Source organism: Pseudopipra pipra, chromosome 10 (assembly GCF_036250125.1).
Source record: "Pseudopipra pipra isolate bDixPip1 chromosome 10, bDixPip1.hap1, whole genome shotgun sequence".
In the NCBI taxonomy this organism is placed as follows: domain Eukaryota; kingdom Metazoa; phylum Chordata; class Aves; order Passeriformes; family Pipridae; genus Pseudopipra; species Pseudopipra pipra.
Window position 1 is genome coordinate 9,090,917 of NC_087558.1, and position 16,340 is coordinate 9,107,256.

A 16,340-nucleotide genomic window follows, 5' to 3' on the forward strand; every position below is an offset into this window, starting at 1 on the left:
ACAGTGTTAGACTGTGCTGGGCCTGCACCAAAGGTGACACTGGGCTAGACAGGAGTAGAGGTAGGGCAATAGAAGAATGGTACTGGGGGAAAACGGACTGGGACAGAGCCCTGTGTGCTGAGCTGGGTGTCCTGCCCTGTGCACATCCACGGCCACACAGGTGTCTGTGCCAGCAGGGTGGCATCGCCCGTGGTGGCCTTGCAGTGTGATGGTGGTCCATAGTCGGGCACGCTAGTAGCAGTGGGCAGAGCATGTGTCCTGGCACACGGCTTCCCCTCCGGATGAGTGTCCCTGCTGCCACAGGGCAGTGCCAGGAGCTGACGAGCAAGGAGAGAGCTCCGTGCCTGGGGATACAATGAGCAGGCAGCCCATTTTGTCACCTCCCTGCCTCAAACCGGTTTGTGTCCGGCAATGAACCCTCCCAGGCTGGCACAGGGCATATTCCAGCCCCCAGCCCAGCCATCGTCACCCACCCTTGGGGGTGCCAACGTCAAACCAGAGGGTGGCACCTGGGCAGTGAGAACTAGCCCGTTCCTGATCCCGCAGCACCAGCCCAGCGGTGCCACAGCTCTGTCTTTCTCTGCACCCAGTTCTTGCCACAAAGGTGCCATACGGTGCCCCAGGGAGGAGGGTGACCTTGGCCCTGCCAGCTGCCCCAGCTGCCCCTGGGCCCACGGCGGCAGTGAGACGGAGGTCCCGGCAGCCAGCATGCCATGCCGGAGAGCCTTGCCCGAGGATTGCCGGTGCCAAGCTCTACCCGTGTGCCCCTCTGGAGAGGACTGAGCTGTTGCTGCCCAGTGAGTTCGGCAAGGAAGAGCAGAGCCCACCTCCCTTCCTGGGGGCTGACAGTCCCGGGACGCTAAGCAGCACCACGGTAAGGACAAGCTCCCTGCCAGCTTTGGGATGGTGAGTCCCCACAGACCTCAGGCACTCTGCCCCCCAAATCTGTCCCCCAGCCAGGCATGGACATGAGCCTGGCGGTGACTATCTGCACAGCCCCATCATGGTCCTCCCACATCCCACTGGGGAGAACCCACAGGGGACCAGTGCCCAGCCCCACACCAGACACTTGTACCCCTGGGAAGAGGGAACAACGTGTCCCTGGGGGAAACTGGACCCGTGTTCGTCCCACACCAGCTTTTACCCTCACCTGCACCCACTGGCAGCCCACGGGTGCAATCCTGGACAGAGCCCACGGGTGGAAGGGGCCCCGCCGCAGGACCGAGTTCCCGGTTCGGCATCCCCGGACCCAGCCCGGGCGCTGCCGGTGCCGGTACCGGGCACCGCCGGTGCCGGGCGCTGCCGGCGGAGGCGGAGCGCGGCCGATCCCTCCCCCGGGCAGTGCCCCGGGCCCGCCCCGCACGGTTCGGGAGGAGCCGCCGCCGCCGCGGGCACCGGCAGCGGCACCGGCACCGGGACGGCGCGGAGCGGGGCGGCGGCAGCAGCGGCATCATGGCCTCGGAGAGCGAGGCGCAGCGGGCGCTGCAGTATGAGCAGACCTTGGTAAGTACTGGGGGCGCCGGGGGGCACCGGGCACCGCTGTGGCGCGGGGCGTGACGGGGCACGACGGGGCGTCTGGGATATTTGGGGGTATAGGGGTGCTGCGCTGCTCAGGGCGGCAGAGCTCCGCGGTGCCCTGTTTGGGGTGCTGTCTCCAGTTTGGGGTGTCACCCACAGTCCCCCCAGCGGTGCAGGAGCCCAACTGATCACTGATCCCCAGTGCAGGACTTTCGCACGCACCTCACCACCCCCTGCCAAAACCCCTCATCACTGGGGAAGGATGCCCACCCTGTGGGGGCTCCCAGAGGCACCACCAGGGCACCCCTCACCCCCCCGCACTGCATGTCCCCGGCCCTCTGCCCCCAAGATAACGTATCTCCTCTGCCTGCAACCTTAGCCCCATGTTTACAACTTCTTTTCCTCCGGGGCCTCCCCACTGGCACCAGGATGCCCTGCTGTCCTGAGCTGCCCTCTTTCTCCGCTGTGCCCCCAGTCCCTCCACTGCCCACAGACATTACAGGCAAAGGTGCTCTTCTCTGGCCTCTGCTTGGGATGGTGCCCAAGGCAGATGGTACTTTGCCCTGGCAAAAGCATTCAGAGAGGCAGCGACAGGAAGGTGGGCAGAGAAGCAGAGACTGAGTGGCCACAGAGTTCCCATGCCCATAGCTGCCCAAGTATGCTGAGAGCCTGAGCCAGTTTCTGTGAGCAGGGCTCACAGAGCCCTGCTCCCTGCTGAGCCTTGCCCACCTGGCATGGGAACACGGGGCAGTGTCAGGGCACTGCTGTGCTGTGCACCCTCTGTATTGCCTTTCCAAGCACCCAAACCCCTTGTCTGATGGTGCCTCTCAGTGCCCAACCCAAGCTGCCCCTTCCCCGCTGCTGTCAGGTGTCTGTGGGACACTGGCCCACCGTGGGAGCCCCAACTGTGCCAGCATCTCCACAACCTTATTGGCCCCACGGTCCTTCCCAGCAGGGCTGGGCTAAGGAGCAGTCAGGGGCAGGAGCAGGGGTGTGCAGGGGTGAGCTGTGGGAGTGCCTCTGCCCACTGCCAGCCCCAGACTGCCCCCCTCGGCGCCCTGGTCACGGTGAGTGAGCAGAGAGGCCAGCCCAGCTGGGCATCACGGGGTGGAGGAGCCTGCGGGCAGCGCGTGAGGGGAGAGGCACGCTGGGCTGGCATCAGGACAGTCAGGCACAGCACCAGCAGACTTTGCCCTTCTTTTCTTCAGGCAGGGCAGCACCCGTGCCCAAAGTACTCCGTAGTGCCCATCCCCATGGCCTCTGGGCTCAGTGAGGCTCATGAAATTGCCTGGGGCACATGGGTGAGGCTGCGTGTGGGCTCCTGTCCCATAGCCTCACACCTGGATTTTGGGAGCTGCCTGGGCATGTGTTGGGCAGGAGGGGTGCCCAGCCTTGCCCAGTACATCTGCGCCACAACTAGCTTCTGCCAGCACCTGCCAGGAGGGTCAGGATCCAGCTGGAGCCTGGCATGGGCTGGTCTGAGCCAGACAGCCCTGGGGACAGCTCTTGCTGCCCGTGCCCACAGCCAAGCCTTCACAGCCAGGCTGCAGAGTTGTGCACAGCCATGCCCAAAGAGCCCCATCCCAACCCCACGTCCTTATCCCCACCGGATTTCACCAGCCCTGGGCTGCTATGGCCGTGGCCCTCGGGGCCCCAGCCCTAAAGGTCTCCCTGGGCCATGGCATCCCTCCCTGGGCTTCCCACACAGGGCAGGTGTCTGCAGGAACCCCTGGCATGCCAAGGGTGATGGAGTACATGTCAGCTCCCGTGCCCCCCACATGCCAGGCTGGAAGCAAAGGGCCCCTGGGGTGGGGGGATTAAGCTTGACAAACTGCCCTTGTTCCTTGTCGAGCTGCTCAGGGCGATTAGAGCCCGGCTAAGACGGGCAGCGTGACACACACTCCCCGGCCTCTGCCTGCCCACTGCCAGCCCTGAGGAGCCCCCCACCCCCATCACCTTTAAATATCCCCCCCTACAGGAAATTTGGGGGAAAAGGTTGGCTGGCATTAGCCATGTGGAGGTGGGCACTGCTGCCAGGCAAGCTCAGTGCTATGGGACAGGGTGGCACGGGGACATGGCAGCACCAGATGCCAGTCCCTGCCCCAGGCACAGCATCACCCAGGCATAGTGGGCACTGCAGGCTGGCAATGCCCAGGGGGCTGTGGCACAGCCAGTGCCCAGAGCACAGGAGCCTGGGACTGACACAGCGCCCTTGGCCCGTGCCCGTGTCCCCGAGTGCCCCCCGCCAGCCCCCCCTGTGCCCGCTCTCTGCCCGCCCAGCACTGTGATTGTTCAGCTGCTTCGCGGCGGAGGCCGGAGTCCCGGGGCTGTTTGTGTTTCAAAAGGCCTTTGTGGAAAAATAACCCGAGCAGAGGAGGAGGAGGAGGAAGAAGGAGAGAGCCCACCATGGGCCTTCCTGGCCATGCCAGGGCTGTGGGCACAGCAGCTGTGGCTGCTCAGCTCTAGGCACCCCTGGGGGTCCCATATCCTGCCTGTGGGGCATGGCATGGCATGCCCCATGCCTGCACGGGGCAGAGGGGTGGCAGAGGGTGACAGGTGGCAACAGAGTGGCACAACCCCTTTGTTTTCATCCCTGTTGTTGCAAGTGGGGTTGGCTGCAAAGCGAGGCAGAGCAGGGAGCAAATCCCACCACCCTCAAACAAGCTAGACCGCCCAGGACTGGGCATCCCATCGCATGCCCCAACACCTGGGGGGCAGCGTGGCAGCCCTTGGCACAGTCCCAGGAGGTGGGCACAGAGCCAGTTTGGGGGCACTAAGCTTGGGGGTACTCCCATCTCGTCTGGGGCTGGCTGTGGGTCAGCAGTGGGGCTGGGGGAGGCGGGGGCTTGGCAAGGGGACAACACTCCTGGGGTGCTGGCCCATTTCATCTTCCAGAGCAAACAAGCTTAGCCCAAGGGGAGCCTTTGAAAGCAAGACCCCATGCACGGCCAGGGTCTTCCTCTGGCAGCCAATGCTGGATTTGGCCCCTCGAGGTGGCTGTGCTTTCCCCTCAGCACTTTTCCACAGGGCAAGGAGCCACTGAGCCCATGCTGAGCTGGAGTTTGGGGGAAAATCCATGCCAGGAGAGGGTCAGCAATGGAAATGAATGTACTCTCCTCTCCCCACCGACATCCCTACCCTCCCTCCCACTGCTGAGCACAACCCGGGTATTAGGCAGCAGAGAATCCGCCTGGCGCCACTCTGGCTGTTTTCTGCTCCCTACCCAAGCGACCTGGGCAGGAGCGATGTCCCGTGAGAAGTGCATCTTCACGCTGTCCCCACAGGGAGCTGGCACGTGCCAGCAGGCCAAGAGGCCGTGAACGGGACCCAGGCATCCAGGGCAGGCACTGCCACCATCAGCCGGGGCTGGGTTGCCCACGTGCCAAGCACAGTGCCCACACGTGGTGTTGCCCCTCCACCGGGCGCCGGCACGGACCACGCCGGGAAGGAGGGCGGCTGCGTCCTGGCTGGGCAGCCACGCGCTGCCCTGGCACAGCACGGCGGGTGGGCACGCCATCAGCATGGGGCTCACGTTGTCCCGACGTGGGAGCCTGGCAGGGCCTCTGCAGCCCTGAAGCCTCCCTTTGTGCCGGGCCAACCTCTGGCGCTTGGCATTCAGGTCGTGCTGGGGGGAGTGAGGCGGAAACCAAGCAACCGAGTCCTTGGCAGTGCCCGCCAGTGCGGGACAAATGCCCCTGGCTCAGTGGGGAGGACGGGCACAAAGAGCTCCTGGCCTGCATAGGGGGCACTGCCAGGGCCACCCCCCTGCCAGGACCAGGCCACGTGCCACAGCCAGGCAGGATGCGCCCAAGGAGCAGGGAAGGTGACCCCTATGTGGGCACAGAGCCACTTGTACCCCCTTTCTCCCTAATCTCCCTCCTCACAACCCAAGGACTGCCCTGGGCCTGATGCTGTGCCTCCCTCTTTTCTGGAACTGGGCGTACACCCTCTCTCCCACTGTCCTTCCGCCTCCCTGCTGCCAGCTGAGACCAGCCAGCTCATGTCACATGTGATCTGCTGAGGCTATCTCCAGGGGGGTATCCCAGCCCTGCTCTTAGCAATGTTGGGGTGTGGTGCCTGCAGGGCGCCAGCACAACCCCAGTATCAGCCCTCAGAGAGTCTCCTGGCCAAGCTGGCCATGCTCCCATCACTGGAGGCCCTTCCCCACCCTTCACCAGCCCAGCCTGGTGCCTGCAGGGCGCCAGCACAACCCCAGTATCAGCCCTCAGAGAGTCTCCTGGCCAAGCTGGCCATGCTCCCATCACCGGAGGCCCTTCCCCACCCTTCACCAGCCCAGCCTGGTGCCTGGGGCACCTGGGCAGGGCCGGGGACTGGTACCAACGTTTCTGGCCAAGCTGGCCATGCTCCCATCACCGGAGGCCCTCCCCCACCCTTCACCAGCCCAGCCTGGTACCTGGGGCACCTGGGCAGGGCCAGGGACTGGTACCAACGTTTCAGCTGCTTGCTTTGGGCACATGGGGAAAACGCCATCGATCCACACACACCTTATCCACCTGGCTCCTTCCCACGCCCCGCCGGGCAGGCAGGCACTCCCACAGGCACCACCGCCCCTTTGCCTGGGGGTGCCATGGCTGCCTGTTTCCTCACCTGGCACCTCTGGTGTTGGGAGGCCATGCCAGTGTGCCCACTGCTCCCTTGACTCAGTTTCCCCACTTGGGTGCAGGAGCTGGGGTGCTAGCCCCCCATGACACCCCTCTCTACTCCTTCTCTCCCAGATGTATGGACGTTACACTCAGGACTTGGGCACCTTTGCCAAGGATGAGGCAGCCCGGCTGCGGCTGCAGGAGGGGGACACCCCTCGGCCCCGCCGGCCCTCCGAGCTGCTGGAGTACACCCAGGGCCGCTGTGCCCCTTGTCGCGGTAAGGGTCACCGGGATAAGACACACAGCAGGTGGACACAGGTGGGCACAGCCCCACAGCAGCGCAGTCTGGACACAGCTGCCCACCCCGCCACAGTGGTGGCGGGTAGAGTTTCTCTGGCTGTCATGGGACACCGGCGCCGAGGACAATGCCACCTGCCCGCCGGGCAGTGGGGACACAATGGCCTAAAATAGCCAGGCACGCCGCAGGGACTGGGGGCCCCCAGCCCCTCTGCCTGGGGCCATGCCAGGGGGGCCGTGCTGGAGGGAGGTGCGTGCCTGGCGGTGCTGTGAGTGGCTGTGCACAGCCAGCTGGCTGTGATGAATGGGCACAGGGGTGCTCCTGCACCGGACAGTACCAGCGGTGCTGGATCGGTGCTGCCAGTTGTGAGCATTTCTGTAGCTGCCAGCCTGGCCCCACCACCCTGGTGTGCCTACCCCTGAGGCACCCGGCCCTGAGCCTGCCTTTGTGTCTGCAGTCTGCGCCTTGCAGTGCCAGCGGTTCCTCATCTCCAAGGTGGGCGAGGACTGGGTCTTCCTCATCCTGCTGGGGCTGGTCATGGCACTGGTCAGCTGGGCCATGGACTTTGCCATTGCCACCTGCCTCCAAGGTAAGCGGGCACCAGTGGGCTCCTGGGGCCAGGACAGGGCAGGGGGTGACCATGCCTTGGGGCCATGCCATGTCCTGTGCCACTCATGACCCACCTGGCCGGTTGTTCCCACAGCTCAGAAGTGGATGTATGGGGGCCTGGACACTAACGTGCTGCTGCAGTACATGGCCTGGGTCACCTACCCTACTGTGCTCATCACTTTCTCAGCCGGCTTCACCCAGATCCTCGCCCCCCAGGCCGTGGGTAAGGCACTGGGGGGCTGCCTGCACCCTAACAGGGCGTCTACTCCCTGGGGCGGTGCACTGGGGGTCCTCCTGGGGGTCCTGGGGGTCTTTCTAGGGCTATGGGCTGGTCTTCAGAGGGTCTCCTTGGGGGCTATGATTTGGTTGTCATCCTGAGCTATGGAGTTGGGGTCTTCCGAGGGGGATGAGGTTGTCTTCGGAGAGTCTCCTGTGAGTTAAGGGATGGATGTCCTCCTGGGCTATGAGGCAAGCAGTCTTGGGGGTCTTCCTAGGGCTAAGATCTGATCTTCAGGGTGTATCCTGGGGGCTATGAGATTGGGGTTCACATAGGGCTATGGCTTGAGCTGTCCCTACACTGTAATGGGGCTGCCAACTCTACTGTGGAGAGAGGTGTCTCTGGGGTCTCCCTGTAGCAGTGGGGTGTAGCAGAGCATCAAGGATTACCCCCCAGAAATGTGGGGCAGAGTCTCCCCACTGTCCCCCACTTTATGGCTGTGGGTCAAAGCTGTCTCTATGGTGCCAGGCTCAGGCATCCCCGAGATGAAGACCATCCTGCGGGGCGTCGTGCTGAAGGAGTACCTCACCCTCAAGACCTTTGTGGCCAAGGTGATCGGGCTGACATGTGCCCTGGGCAGCGGCATGCCCCTGGGCAAGGAGGTGAGGGCAGTGCCTGAGGCAGGGTGGGCAGGGGGCCAGGAGGGGGGTGAGGCCACTGTCCTCATTCCCTCTGTTGTACTCACAGGGTCCCTTTGTCCACATCGCCAGCATGTGTGCAGCCCTGCTCAGCCGCTTCCTCTCCCTCTTCGGGGGCTTCTACGAGGTGAGCAAGGCAGGCTGACCCCAGGAGGGCTTAAACCCGTGCCCCCCAGCAGGTTTGGCAGTGACAGAGGTACGGAGGTAGTGTCCACTCACCCCTGTCTCCCCTGCAGAATGAGGCAAGGAACATTGAAATGCTGGCAGCCGCCTGCGCCGTTGGTGTCGGCTGCTGTTTCGCCGCCCCCATTGGAGGTAGGGTCACCCTGGCCTCGCCCACACTCCCCTCACCTCCCACATGGGCACCAGGGTCCACTTGGCAAGGCAAGCAGGACCCCCAGGACAGCTGGCATGGGAGAGGACAGTGCTTTTTACCAGGGAGGAGGATGGGAGGAGTGGGCACCATCCTCCCAGAGGTGTAACATCTGCTCTTGTCCTCTCCCCTACTGCCCTGCACTCCAGGGAGCTCCCCACTCCAGTCCCGCTGAGCCCTACCCGTAGGTTGGTGATGTGTCTAACTCTTTCCTTGCCCTTTGCCTGCTGCACTGCCCCATGTGTCTCTCTGTCCATCTGTATGCACCCCACCCCACTCCAGTACCACCCTTCATGTTGCTGCCCACACCCCTGTGCTACCCTCTCGCTCATGCAGACTGATGCTGTGCCATGTCCAGCTGGGACTGGCTGTGTGCTTTGCCAGGGAAACTCTTGAACTGCCCTATAGTGTGTCTGTGGGGCCAGCCAGACCTCCATGGGCTGTGCACAAGCATGGACTCGGGGTGGGAAGCATGCCAGGCACTGGGGGCCTGCCTGGGTTTCGCCACCTCCCTTGTGCACTTACCCCCAATGCCAGGCGTCCTCTTCAGCATTGAGGTCACCTCCACCTTCTTCGCCGTCCGCAACTACTGGCGCGGCTTCTTAGCTGCCACCTTCAGTGCCTTCATCTTCCGTGTCCTCGCTGTCTGGAACAAGGATGAAGGTACCTCTGGCAGGGTGGGGGCACAGGGGTCCCCTACCCAGCCCTGCTGATCCACATCATCCCCCAGAGACAATCACGGCACTGTTCAAAACCCGCTTCCGTCTCGACTTCCCCTTCGACCTGCAGGAGCTGCCTGCCTTCGCTGTCATCGGGTGAGTGCAGCCATCCCAGCACCCATCCCATGGCTCTGGGGGTAGCAGTGGCAGTGCTGGTGGTGCTGGTGGTGGCAGCAGGACACATGGGCGCTCACCCCTTGGCTCTGCCCAGGATCGCCAGCGGCTTCGGGGGCGCGCTCTTCGTCTACCTCAACCGCAAAATCGTGCAGTTCATGCGTCGTCAGAAGACCATCAACCGCTTCCTCATGAAGAAGTAGGTGACCAGGGGTCCCTAGCAGTGGGGTGGTGCAGCTGAGACTGCACCAAAGTCACTCCCTGCCGTGTGCCACCCTGCCAGGCGCCTGCTCTTCCCTGCCCTGGTGACACTGATCATCTCCACGCTGACCTTCCCACCTGGCTTTGGACAGTTCATGGCTGGCCAGGTACCCAATGTGGGGTGACACACTGGTCCCCACCCCAGGGCCACCAGCAGCCCTAGCTGACCCCTGCCCATTAACAGCTCACCCAGAAGGACACCCTGGTGACGCTCTTTGACAACCAGACGTGGGCCAAGCAGGGGCTCAGTGATGAGTTCGAATACTTGGGCATCCTGGAGGCCTGGCGCCATCCCCGCTCCAACGTCTTCGTCACCCTTGTCGTCTTTATCCTCATGAAGGTGGGTGCCTCCTGCTCCAGTCAGCCCCAAGGTACCACCAGGAATTTATGGAGAGGAGCTCCTGGATGCCACCAGGAAGGTGCTGGATGGTTGCCAGCAAGGTGGCACCGGAAGCCACTGGGTGGCTGCTCCCAGAGGCCACCAAGGTGTTGGCTGGGTGGTGTTGACACACTATCAAAGACATCTTGGCTGGGAGCCACCAAGGTGCCACCTGGGAGGAGCTGGCAGGGTGCCCCTGGCAGGAGCCCATGCCCATGGCAGGGTGTGGTGCCCATGTGCTGCTCCACAGCAGCCAGCTGCGGGTCACAGCAAGGGCAGGAGGCACTGCTGGGGCAGGGAGGACAACTAATGTCTATCTGCATCCCCCCCACAGTTCTGGATGTCAGCCCTGGCCACCACCATCCCAGTGCCCTGTGGAGCCTTCATGCCTGTCTTTGTGATTGGTGAGACCCTGTACCTTGTGTGGGCATGGCGGGAGGAGGGAGCCACTGCCAGCCCATACTGGGCACCTCAGGAGTCCTCAGGTGTTCCCTCCCCTGGGCAGAGGAGAGGGCATGAGGCTGGGTCAAGTGCCAGGAGAGCCCTGTGCCTGATCCCAGCCCCTCTCTGCGAGCAGGGGCAGCCTTCGGGCGCCTGGTGGGGGAGAGCATGGCAGCCTGGTTCCCTGATGGCATCCACACAGAGAGCAACACCTACCGCATTGTGCCAGGGGGCTACGCTGTGGTGGGTAAGCACTGGGCTGGAACGGGGACACCATGGTGGGCATCACCGGGGATGCTCCAAAGGAGCCGGTGGGTTCCCCAGGGCTGATGTGCTGACCTCAGGAATTGAGAGTGATACCACCACTGGGGATGTCCCTGAGAGGTCCCAAGGGCTCCAGGTGTGGCAGATGACCTAGAGGGGGGGAAACCAGGGTGGGGACCCAGCCTGGCGGGCAACACCTGACAGCCACCCCTGTGTCTCCTGGGGGTGGCCGCAGGGGCGGCTGCACTGTCGGGTGCTGTCACCCACACGGTGTCCACGGCCGTCATCGTCTTCGAGCTGACGGGGCAGATCTCGCACATCTTGCCTGTCATGATTGCTGTCATCCTGGCCAACGCCGTGGCTCAGAGCCTCCAGCCCTCCCTCTATGACAGCATCATCCGCATCAAGAAGCTGCCCTACCTCCCTGAGCTGGGCTGGGGCCACCACGAGTGAGTGTCTGTCCCACGTCCCATCCCCAAGCCCCTCACCAGGCACAAGGGGAGGGGGTTGCATCACTCTGAGACCACCATTACCCTCCCTGGCCAGGAAATACAACGTGCGGGTGGAAGACATCATGGTGCGGGACATCCGCTACGTCACCCTCAACTGCAGGTACCGGGACCTGCAGCAGGTCCTGCACAGCACCAAGATGAAGAACCTGCCGCTGGTGGAGTCAGCCGGTGAGACACAGGCAGGGGCTCTGCCGGTGCCCACCCCAACCATGGGACATGCCAGGTTGGTGGGTGGGTGGCAAAGGGGACATCAAAAGTCAATGCTGCCCCTTGCTTCCTCTGGCAGAGTCCATGATCCTGCTGGGCTCCATCGAGCGGGCACAGGTGGGGGCCCTGCTCAGCAACCAGCTCAGCCCGCAGCGCCGGCTCCTGACCTTGCGGCAGAAGGTGCTGTCCGAGGATGGGCACCGGCTCTCTGATTCCAGCATCCGCTTCCAGGTGAGGGGCACAGCCCCCTCAGGGGATGTCCAGTCACAGGGTGCCCCCCGCTGCCATCTCCCCACCACCCCTTCCCTTCCCAGATCAGCACAGAGGCCTCCTCAGGCACCCCTGCCCGCCCTGCCCTCCGCAAGCCCCTGAAGCCGGCACTGAAGCGGGTGCCCAGCAGCCCTGCTGACAGCCCCCCTGGTGAGTCTGCATGCAGCACACCCCGGCCCCCCCATGTCCCCCCACTGACACCCCCTCCCCACCCACAGCTGGCACCACCGACCACACTGGCATCACCCTCAAGAGCCTCTTCTGTGCCAACTCTGCTGCAGAGCCCACTGAGGTGAGAGCCTGGCCCTACCCAGCCCTGCCTGGCCCTCTCCAGGCCTGCCCATCCCTGTCCGGCCCTGCCTGGCCCTGCCCAGCCCTGCCTGGCCCTGCCCAACCCTGCCTAGCCCTTCCCAGCCCTATTCTTGTCTCATCCCTTTCCAATCCTGCACAACCCTGCTTGTCCCTTCCCATTCCTTTCCATCATTCCCAATCCCCACCCATTCCTTCCTGGCACCTTCAGTTCCCTGCCCATCTCTGCCTATCCCTGCCCCTCCTCACCCATCCCTGCCTATCCCATCCCTTCCCTGCCAATGCCTGCCCATCCCTTCCCATCCCATCCATGCCCATCTCTCCCCATTCTAGCCCATCCCTACCTGTCCCTGCCCATCCCATCCCATCCCATCCCATCCCATCCCTGCCCATCCCTGCCCATACCTGCCCATCTCTCCCCATCCAAGCCCATCCCATCCCATCACATCCCACTCCATCCCATCCCAACCCACTCCACACCCTGTCCTAACTCCGCCATCTCTTCCACGGTGCCAGGCCCAGGGCACAGCCTGGCCACACAAGGCCAAACGCGTCCGCATTTCCATTGTGGTAAGCTGCAGCCAATCACAGCCTGGGCACAGCTCCTCTCAGCCAATCAGAGCCTAGCATGGGTTCTCTGAACCAATCAGATTATGCCTGGCCAATAAAATCAGACCTGTGTCTGTGCAGCCAATCCCGGACAGCTACAATTCTGTTCAACCAATCAGTCCCAAACCTTCCTGGCCAATCAGGACATGGAGCCTCTCAGCCAGTCACGGCTGTGGGACCTGCCCCATTTTGCTCAGCCAATCATGGCACCCCTTGCATTTTCTCCACCAATCAATCATGAGCTTGGCTTGTCCAATCTGGGCCAATCAGGGTGTGACCAATGTCCTGTCAACCAATCACGTTACCTGACCTGCTCTGCCCCAACCTGTCCACGTGCTGCCTGCGTCCTGCCTGCATGTGCTGCCTGTATCCTGCCCATACCCTGCCTGCAGCCAGCATGTGGGCACACTGCCTGCTGCCCTCTGCGCTGCTCCAACACGCCTCTCTTGCAGGAGGAGATGGTCCTGGGTGACAAGATGACCCCAGCAGAGGTGAGGGGGTGGGCAGGGGTGGGTAGGACCCTACCTGCCCACAGGGACTCCGGAGATCCCAAGGGGGTGCCAAGGCGTGAGGTGGGCAGGGGAGGTGGGGGTGGATGAAACAGATTTTTCCATAACACCGGGTGTAGGGAGGATGGGGGGGCCCTTGCTGGCACCTGGGGGGAAGCCATGCCCCTAATCCTGCCCAATGGCACAACCCCCCCAGATCCTGGAGTGGGAAGAGCAGCAACTGGACCAGCTGGTGGACTTTAGCAGCGCCAAGATTGACCCTGCACCCTTCCAGCTGGTGGAGCACACTTCACTACACAAGGTGCGCCCACACCCCACCCTAGACTCCCACCCACACCCACCCTGATGACCAACTCAGCCCCTGCTCCTCCTGCAGACCCACACCATCTTCTCGCTGCTGGGCTTGGACCACGCGTTTGTCACCAGCATCGGGCGCCTGGTCGGCATGGTGTCCCTCAAGGAGGTGAGCAGGGGGGGTGGCAGACTTGGAAGGGCACGGAGCAGAACCTGGAGCTGTTTGCCCACGTTTTTGGGGTGCCCACAGCTGCGCAAGGCCATTGAGGGCTCAGTGACGGCCAAGGGGGTGAAGGTGCGCCCACCGCTCGCCAGCTTCCGCGACAGCACCGCCAGCACCAGCGACGCCGACACCACAGCCCTGCGCCAGCTCTGGGACCGCCACCAGCACCACCCCATGCCCCGCGAGGCCAGTCCTGGGGGCGATGATGATGATGACACTCCCAAGGGGCAGTGAGTCCCTTGAGGTCCCACCTGTGTCACCAGAAGCTGCAGGGGCCCCTGGCAGGTGCCAGGGAATGCCTGCCCTGTGCCCACTCAACACCAGGCTCAGCACAGGAGTGGGCACCCTCAATCCAGTGCCGCTGCCCCCTCCCTGTGCTGGGGATAGGTTGGGTGCCCCCCAGCCTGCCCCTGCTCCCCAACTACCTGCCAGCTCTTGGGGCTTCCAACTTTGCTACCTCTGCACTCTCCGAAGCCCCTGGTGCCCCCTGGAAGGGCCACTGCCCCTACCCCTCCATGGGCACCACAGTGTCCCTGCTTGGGGTAGCCCAGGGAGGCAGAGGGGCATCAGATCAGGATGCCTGCAGGGACAGGGGTGGGCACTGCCCCCTGTCCTCAGCGCCTCCTAGCTGGGAATGGGGGGTCCTGCCGCCTGTCTGCTGGGCACCCCTCCCCCTGTAAATACAGAGATTTTTATATTAATTTAATAAAAGGACTTTATAAACAGAGCCAGAGCACTGAGGAGCTGAGGGTAGGGAGGGGCACAGCCAGTGAGCACCAGCTGAGCCTCACCGCAGCGCCGGGGTTGGGATCACTTGGGGCAACGAGCCTTTCATTGCCCAGTGCCGCTCACAGCGTGGCCTCGCTGCGGTACAGCAGCGGAGGGGGCTGGCCAGGGCGGGCACCGACACGGCGCCGGGCTGTGATGACCAGAGTGCCGGCTTCAGTGAGGGTGCAGCTCACCGACAGCGGGTCCGTGTCCTCTGGCAGCTGGCACTTGTGGGTGAAGGTATCACAGACAGTGCCATCCTCAGCCACCTGTGGGAAGGCAGCACCGGTGCAATGGAATACGGCATGGCATGGTGGTACACAGCACATCCCCTGTTAAACCCAGTGCTACTAATGGGACAACTGCCAGTCACCCTGGCTCCAGCAGGAAGCTCAACAGGGCAGTTCCCAGTGACTCAGGGACAATTCCCAGTTACCCCACTGCCAGCAGGGAGCAGGTACCAGTTGCCCAAGTCTTGTGAGATGATTTCCAACTACTCCAGTGTCAGCAGGGACTGTTCCCAATTGCCCACCTTCAGCAGAGAATGCAGTGGAGCAGGAGTTCCCAGTCGCCCCATTCTCGGTGAGGACAGTTCCCTGTTACCCCACTACACGAGAGGTGCAGTAGAGCAGGAGCTACCTGTTGTCCCATCACTAGGGCACAGGTCCCATTTATTACCCCAGTGCCAGTAGGGGCCATTCCTCAGTTACCACCCCATCCCCCCACCCACAGAAGAGGGGTGTCATGGGGTAGGATCCCCACCGTACCATGGCCAAGAGGGGATGCTGCCCCCTCGGGGTGCCTCACCTTTTCTGCCTGGATGGAGACATGGCAGTTGGAAGTGGTCACCACAATGTCAGGGGGCTCAAACTGGCTGACGTCGGCCACCACTTGGTAGGTGTCACCTTGGGCACGCACCCAGGTGCCCAGGCTGCAGGGGTACATGGCACCTGGGGACTCTGCGGGCATCGGAGGGCTAATGGGCATGGGGGCACAGTGCCCGGGGATGGGGGGCTGTGGGAGAGTCTGGTGACACTGGGGGAGGGAGGGCTGGGGGTAGCAGCAGCAGTGGGAGTTTGGGGACACTGAAGGTGCTGAGGTAGTTGCAGGGGGAATTGGGTATTCCGGAGTAGGGGGGTACTGGGTGATCTGGTGTGGTCCAGGGGTAGAACAAGGAAATGGGGGGTCTGGATGAGGGTACTGGTAGGGTCTGGGGGCACTGGACAACCTGCAGACAGCAGGAAAATAGCACAAGAAGCTGAAAACACTGGTGATGACCAGGAAAATCTGGAGGCAGCAGGCTGGTGGGGAAGAGGGCACTGGAGTTACTGGGGGTGTACAAGAAAGGGGGGGTTGGTTAACAGGGAACATCAAGGGGTCGGGGGCACAGAGGAGCTGAGGACATAAGGGCAGCCGGGATGGTTGGGGTGGACTGGAAAAGGCTATGAGTAGTTCTGGGGACACTGGGAGGCTCAGAATTGTCTGGGGAGAGGGTAGCAGGGAGCACAGTGGTCCTGGGGACAGCCAGGACACTGGAGGTACTGGGGACTTACAGGGAGAGCAAAAAGCACCTGGGGGGGATGAGGGCTGGGGAACAGTCCAGATAGCCACAGGGCACCTAGGTGGCAGTCAGGGTTTCCCTTCCAGCCTTCCCAGCCCGTGCAGGGGGGACAGTCCCACTCTGTGCCCAGGCACAGGGCAGCTGGATAACCCTTAGAGGGACCCTCCCCAGGGTAGCAGGGCCCCCCACTCCCCATCCCTGGTACCTGGATACCCAAACACCTCATGTGCCCGTGGCCCAAAGGGTCCATGCCGCCGGTCGCCCTCGAAGCGGGGTTCGCCATGGCCCTGCCCATAGGCACTGATGAGCTCGGCATGGTACGCCGCGGCTGAGCTGAGCGATGCCATGGCGCCTGCTGCCCGCACCCCCCAGAGCCCTGCCGTGGGGAGGGTCCAGCCGCCCGCCAGACACCACTGCCAGATGCCCATAATTAGGCACCCTGTCCCTAGGAATGCGAGATAAGGGACGATGCCTGATGCCTCCGTCACCCTGTGGGGCCGCAGAGGGGGATACATCACTGCCACCACTGGCCTGCCACTCCTCTGGCCCCCCGGGGAGGAGGTGCCCCCACCAGCAAGAAGAG

General features: G+C 63.3%; 2 protein-coding genes across 8 annotated transcripts; one reads left to right on the plus strand and one right to left on the minus strand.

The window, feature by feature from the left end:
* The first annotated feature begins 552 nt into the window (after nt 1-552).
* Nucleotides 553-14,155, plus strand: CLCN2 (chloride voltage-gated channel 2). Of its 7 annotated transcripts, none has more exons than XM_064666016.1 (24): nt 553-874; nt 6,255-6,399; nt 6,878-7,009; nt 7,124-7,252; nt 7,775-7,908; nt 7,994-8,071; nt 8,181-8,259; nt 8,855-8,980; nt 9,048-9,132; nt 9,248-9,349; nt 9,434-9,518; nt 9,596-9,751; nt 10,125-10,194; nt 10,368-10,478; nt 10,731-10,944; nt 11,042-11,175; nt 11,294-11,445; nt 11,529-11,634; nt 11,703-11,776; nt 12,310-12,363; nt 12,855-12,893; nt 13,108-13,212; nt 13,288-13,374; nt 13,456-14,155. In XM_064666016.1, exons 2-24 carry the CDS (start codon nt 6,255-6,257, stop codon nt 13,660-13,662), a joined length of 2,604 nt encoding a protein of 867 aa, XP_064522086.1. In that variant the 5' UTR covers nt 553-874; the 3' UTR covers nt 13,663-14,155. The 7 variants fall into 7 exon arrangements, 6 of the variants coding, with proteins under 6 accessions (XP_064522086.1, XP_064522091.1, XP_064522088.1 ...); XM_064666015.1 differs by lacking the exon at nt 553-874 and adding an exon at nt 1,179-1,503; XM_064666017.1 differs by lacking the exons at nt 553-874; nt 12,310-12,363 and adding an exon at nt 1,180-1,503.
* A 65-nt stretch (nt 14,156-14,220) lies between these two features.
* Nucleotides 14,221-16,277, minus strand: LOC135419533 (uncharacterized). The gene is made up of 3 exons (XM_064666023.1): nt 15,963-16,277; nt 15,004-15,155; nt 14,221-14,465 (listed from the first exon to the last, which is right to left on the minus strand). Exons 1-3 carry the CDS (start codon nt 16,270-16,272, stop codon nt 14,277-14,279), a joined length of 651 nt encoding a protein of 216 aa, XP_064522093.1. The 5' UTR covers nt 16,273-16,277; the 3' UTR covers nt 14,221-14,276.
* Between the last annotated feature and the right edge of the window lie 63 nt (nt 16,278-16,340).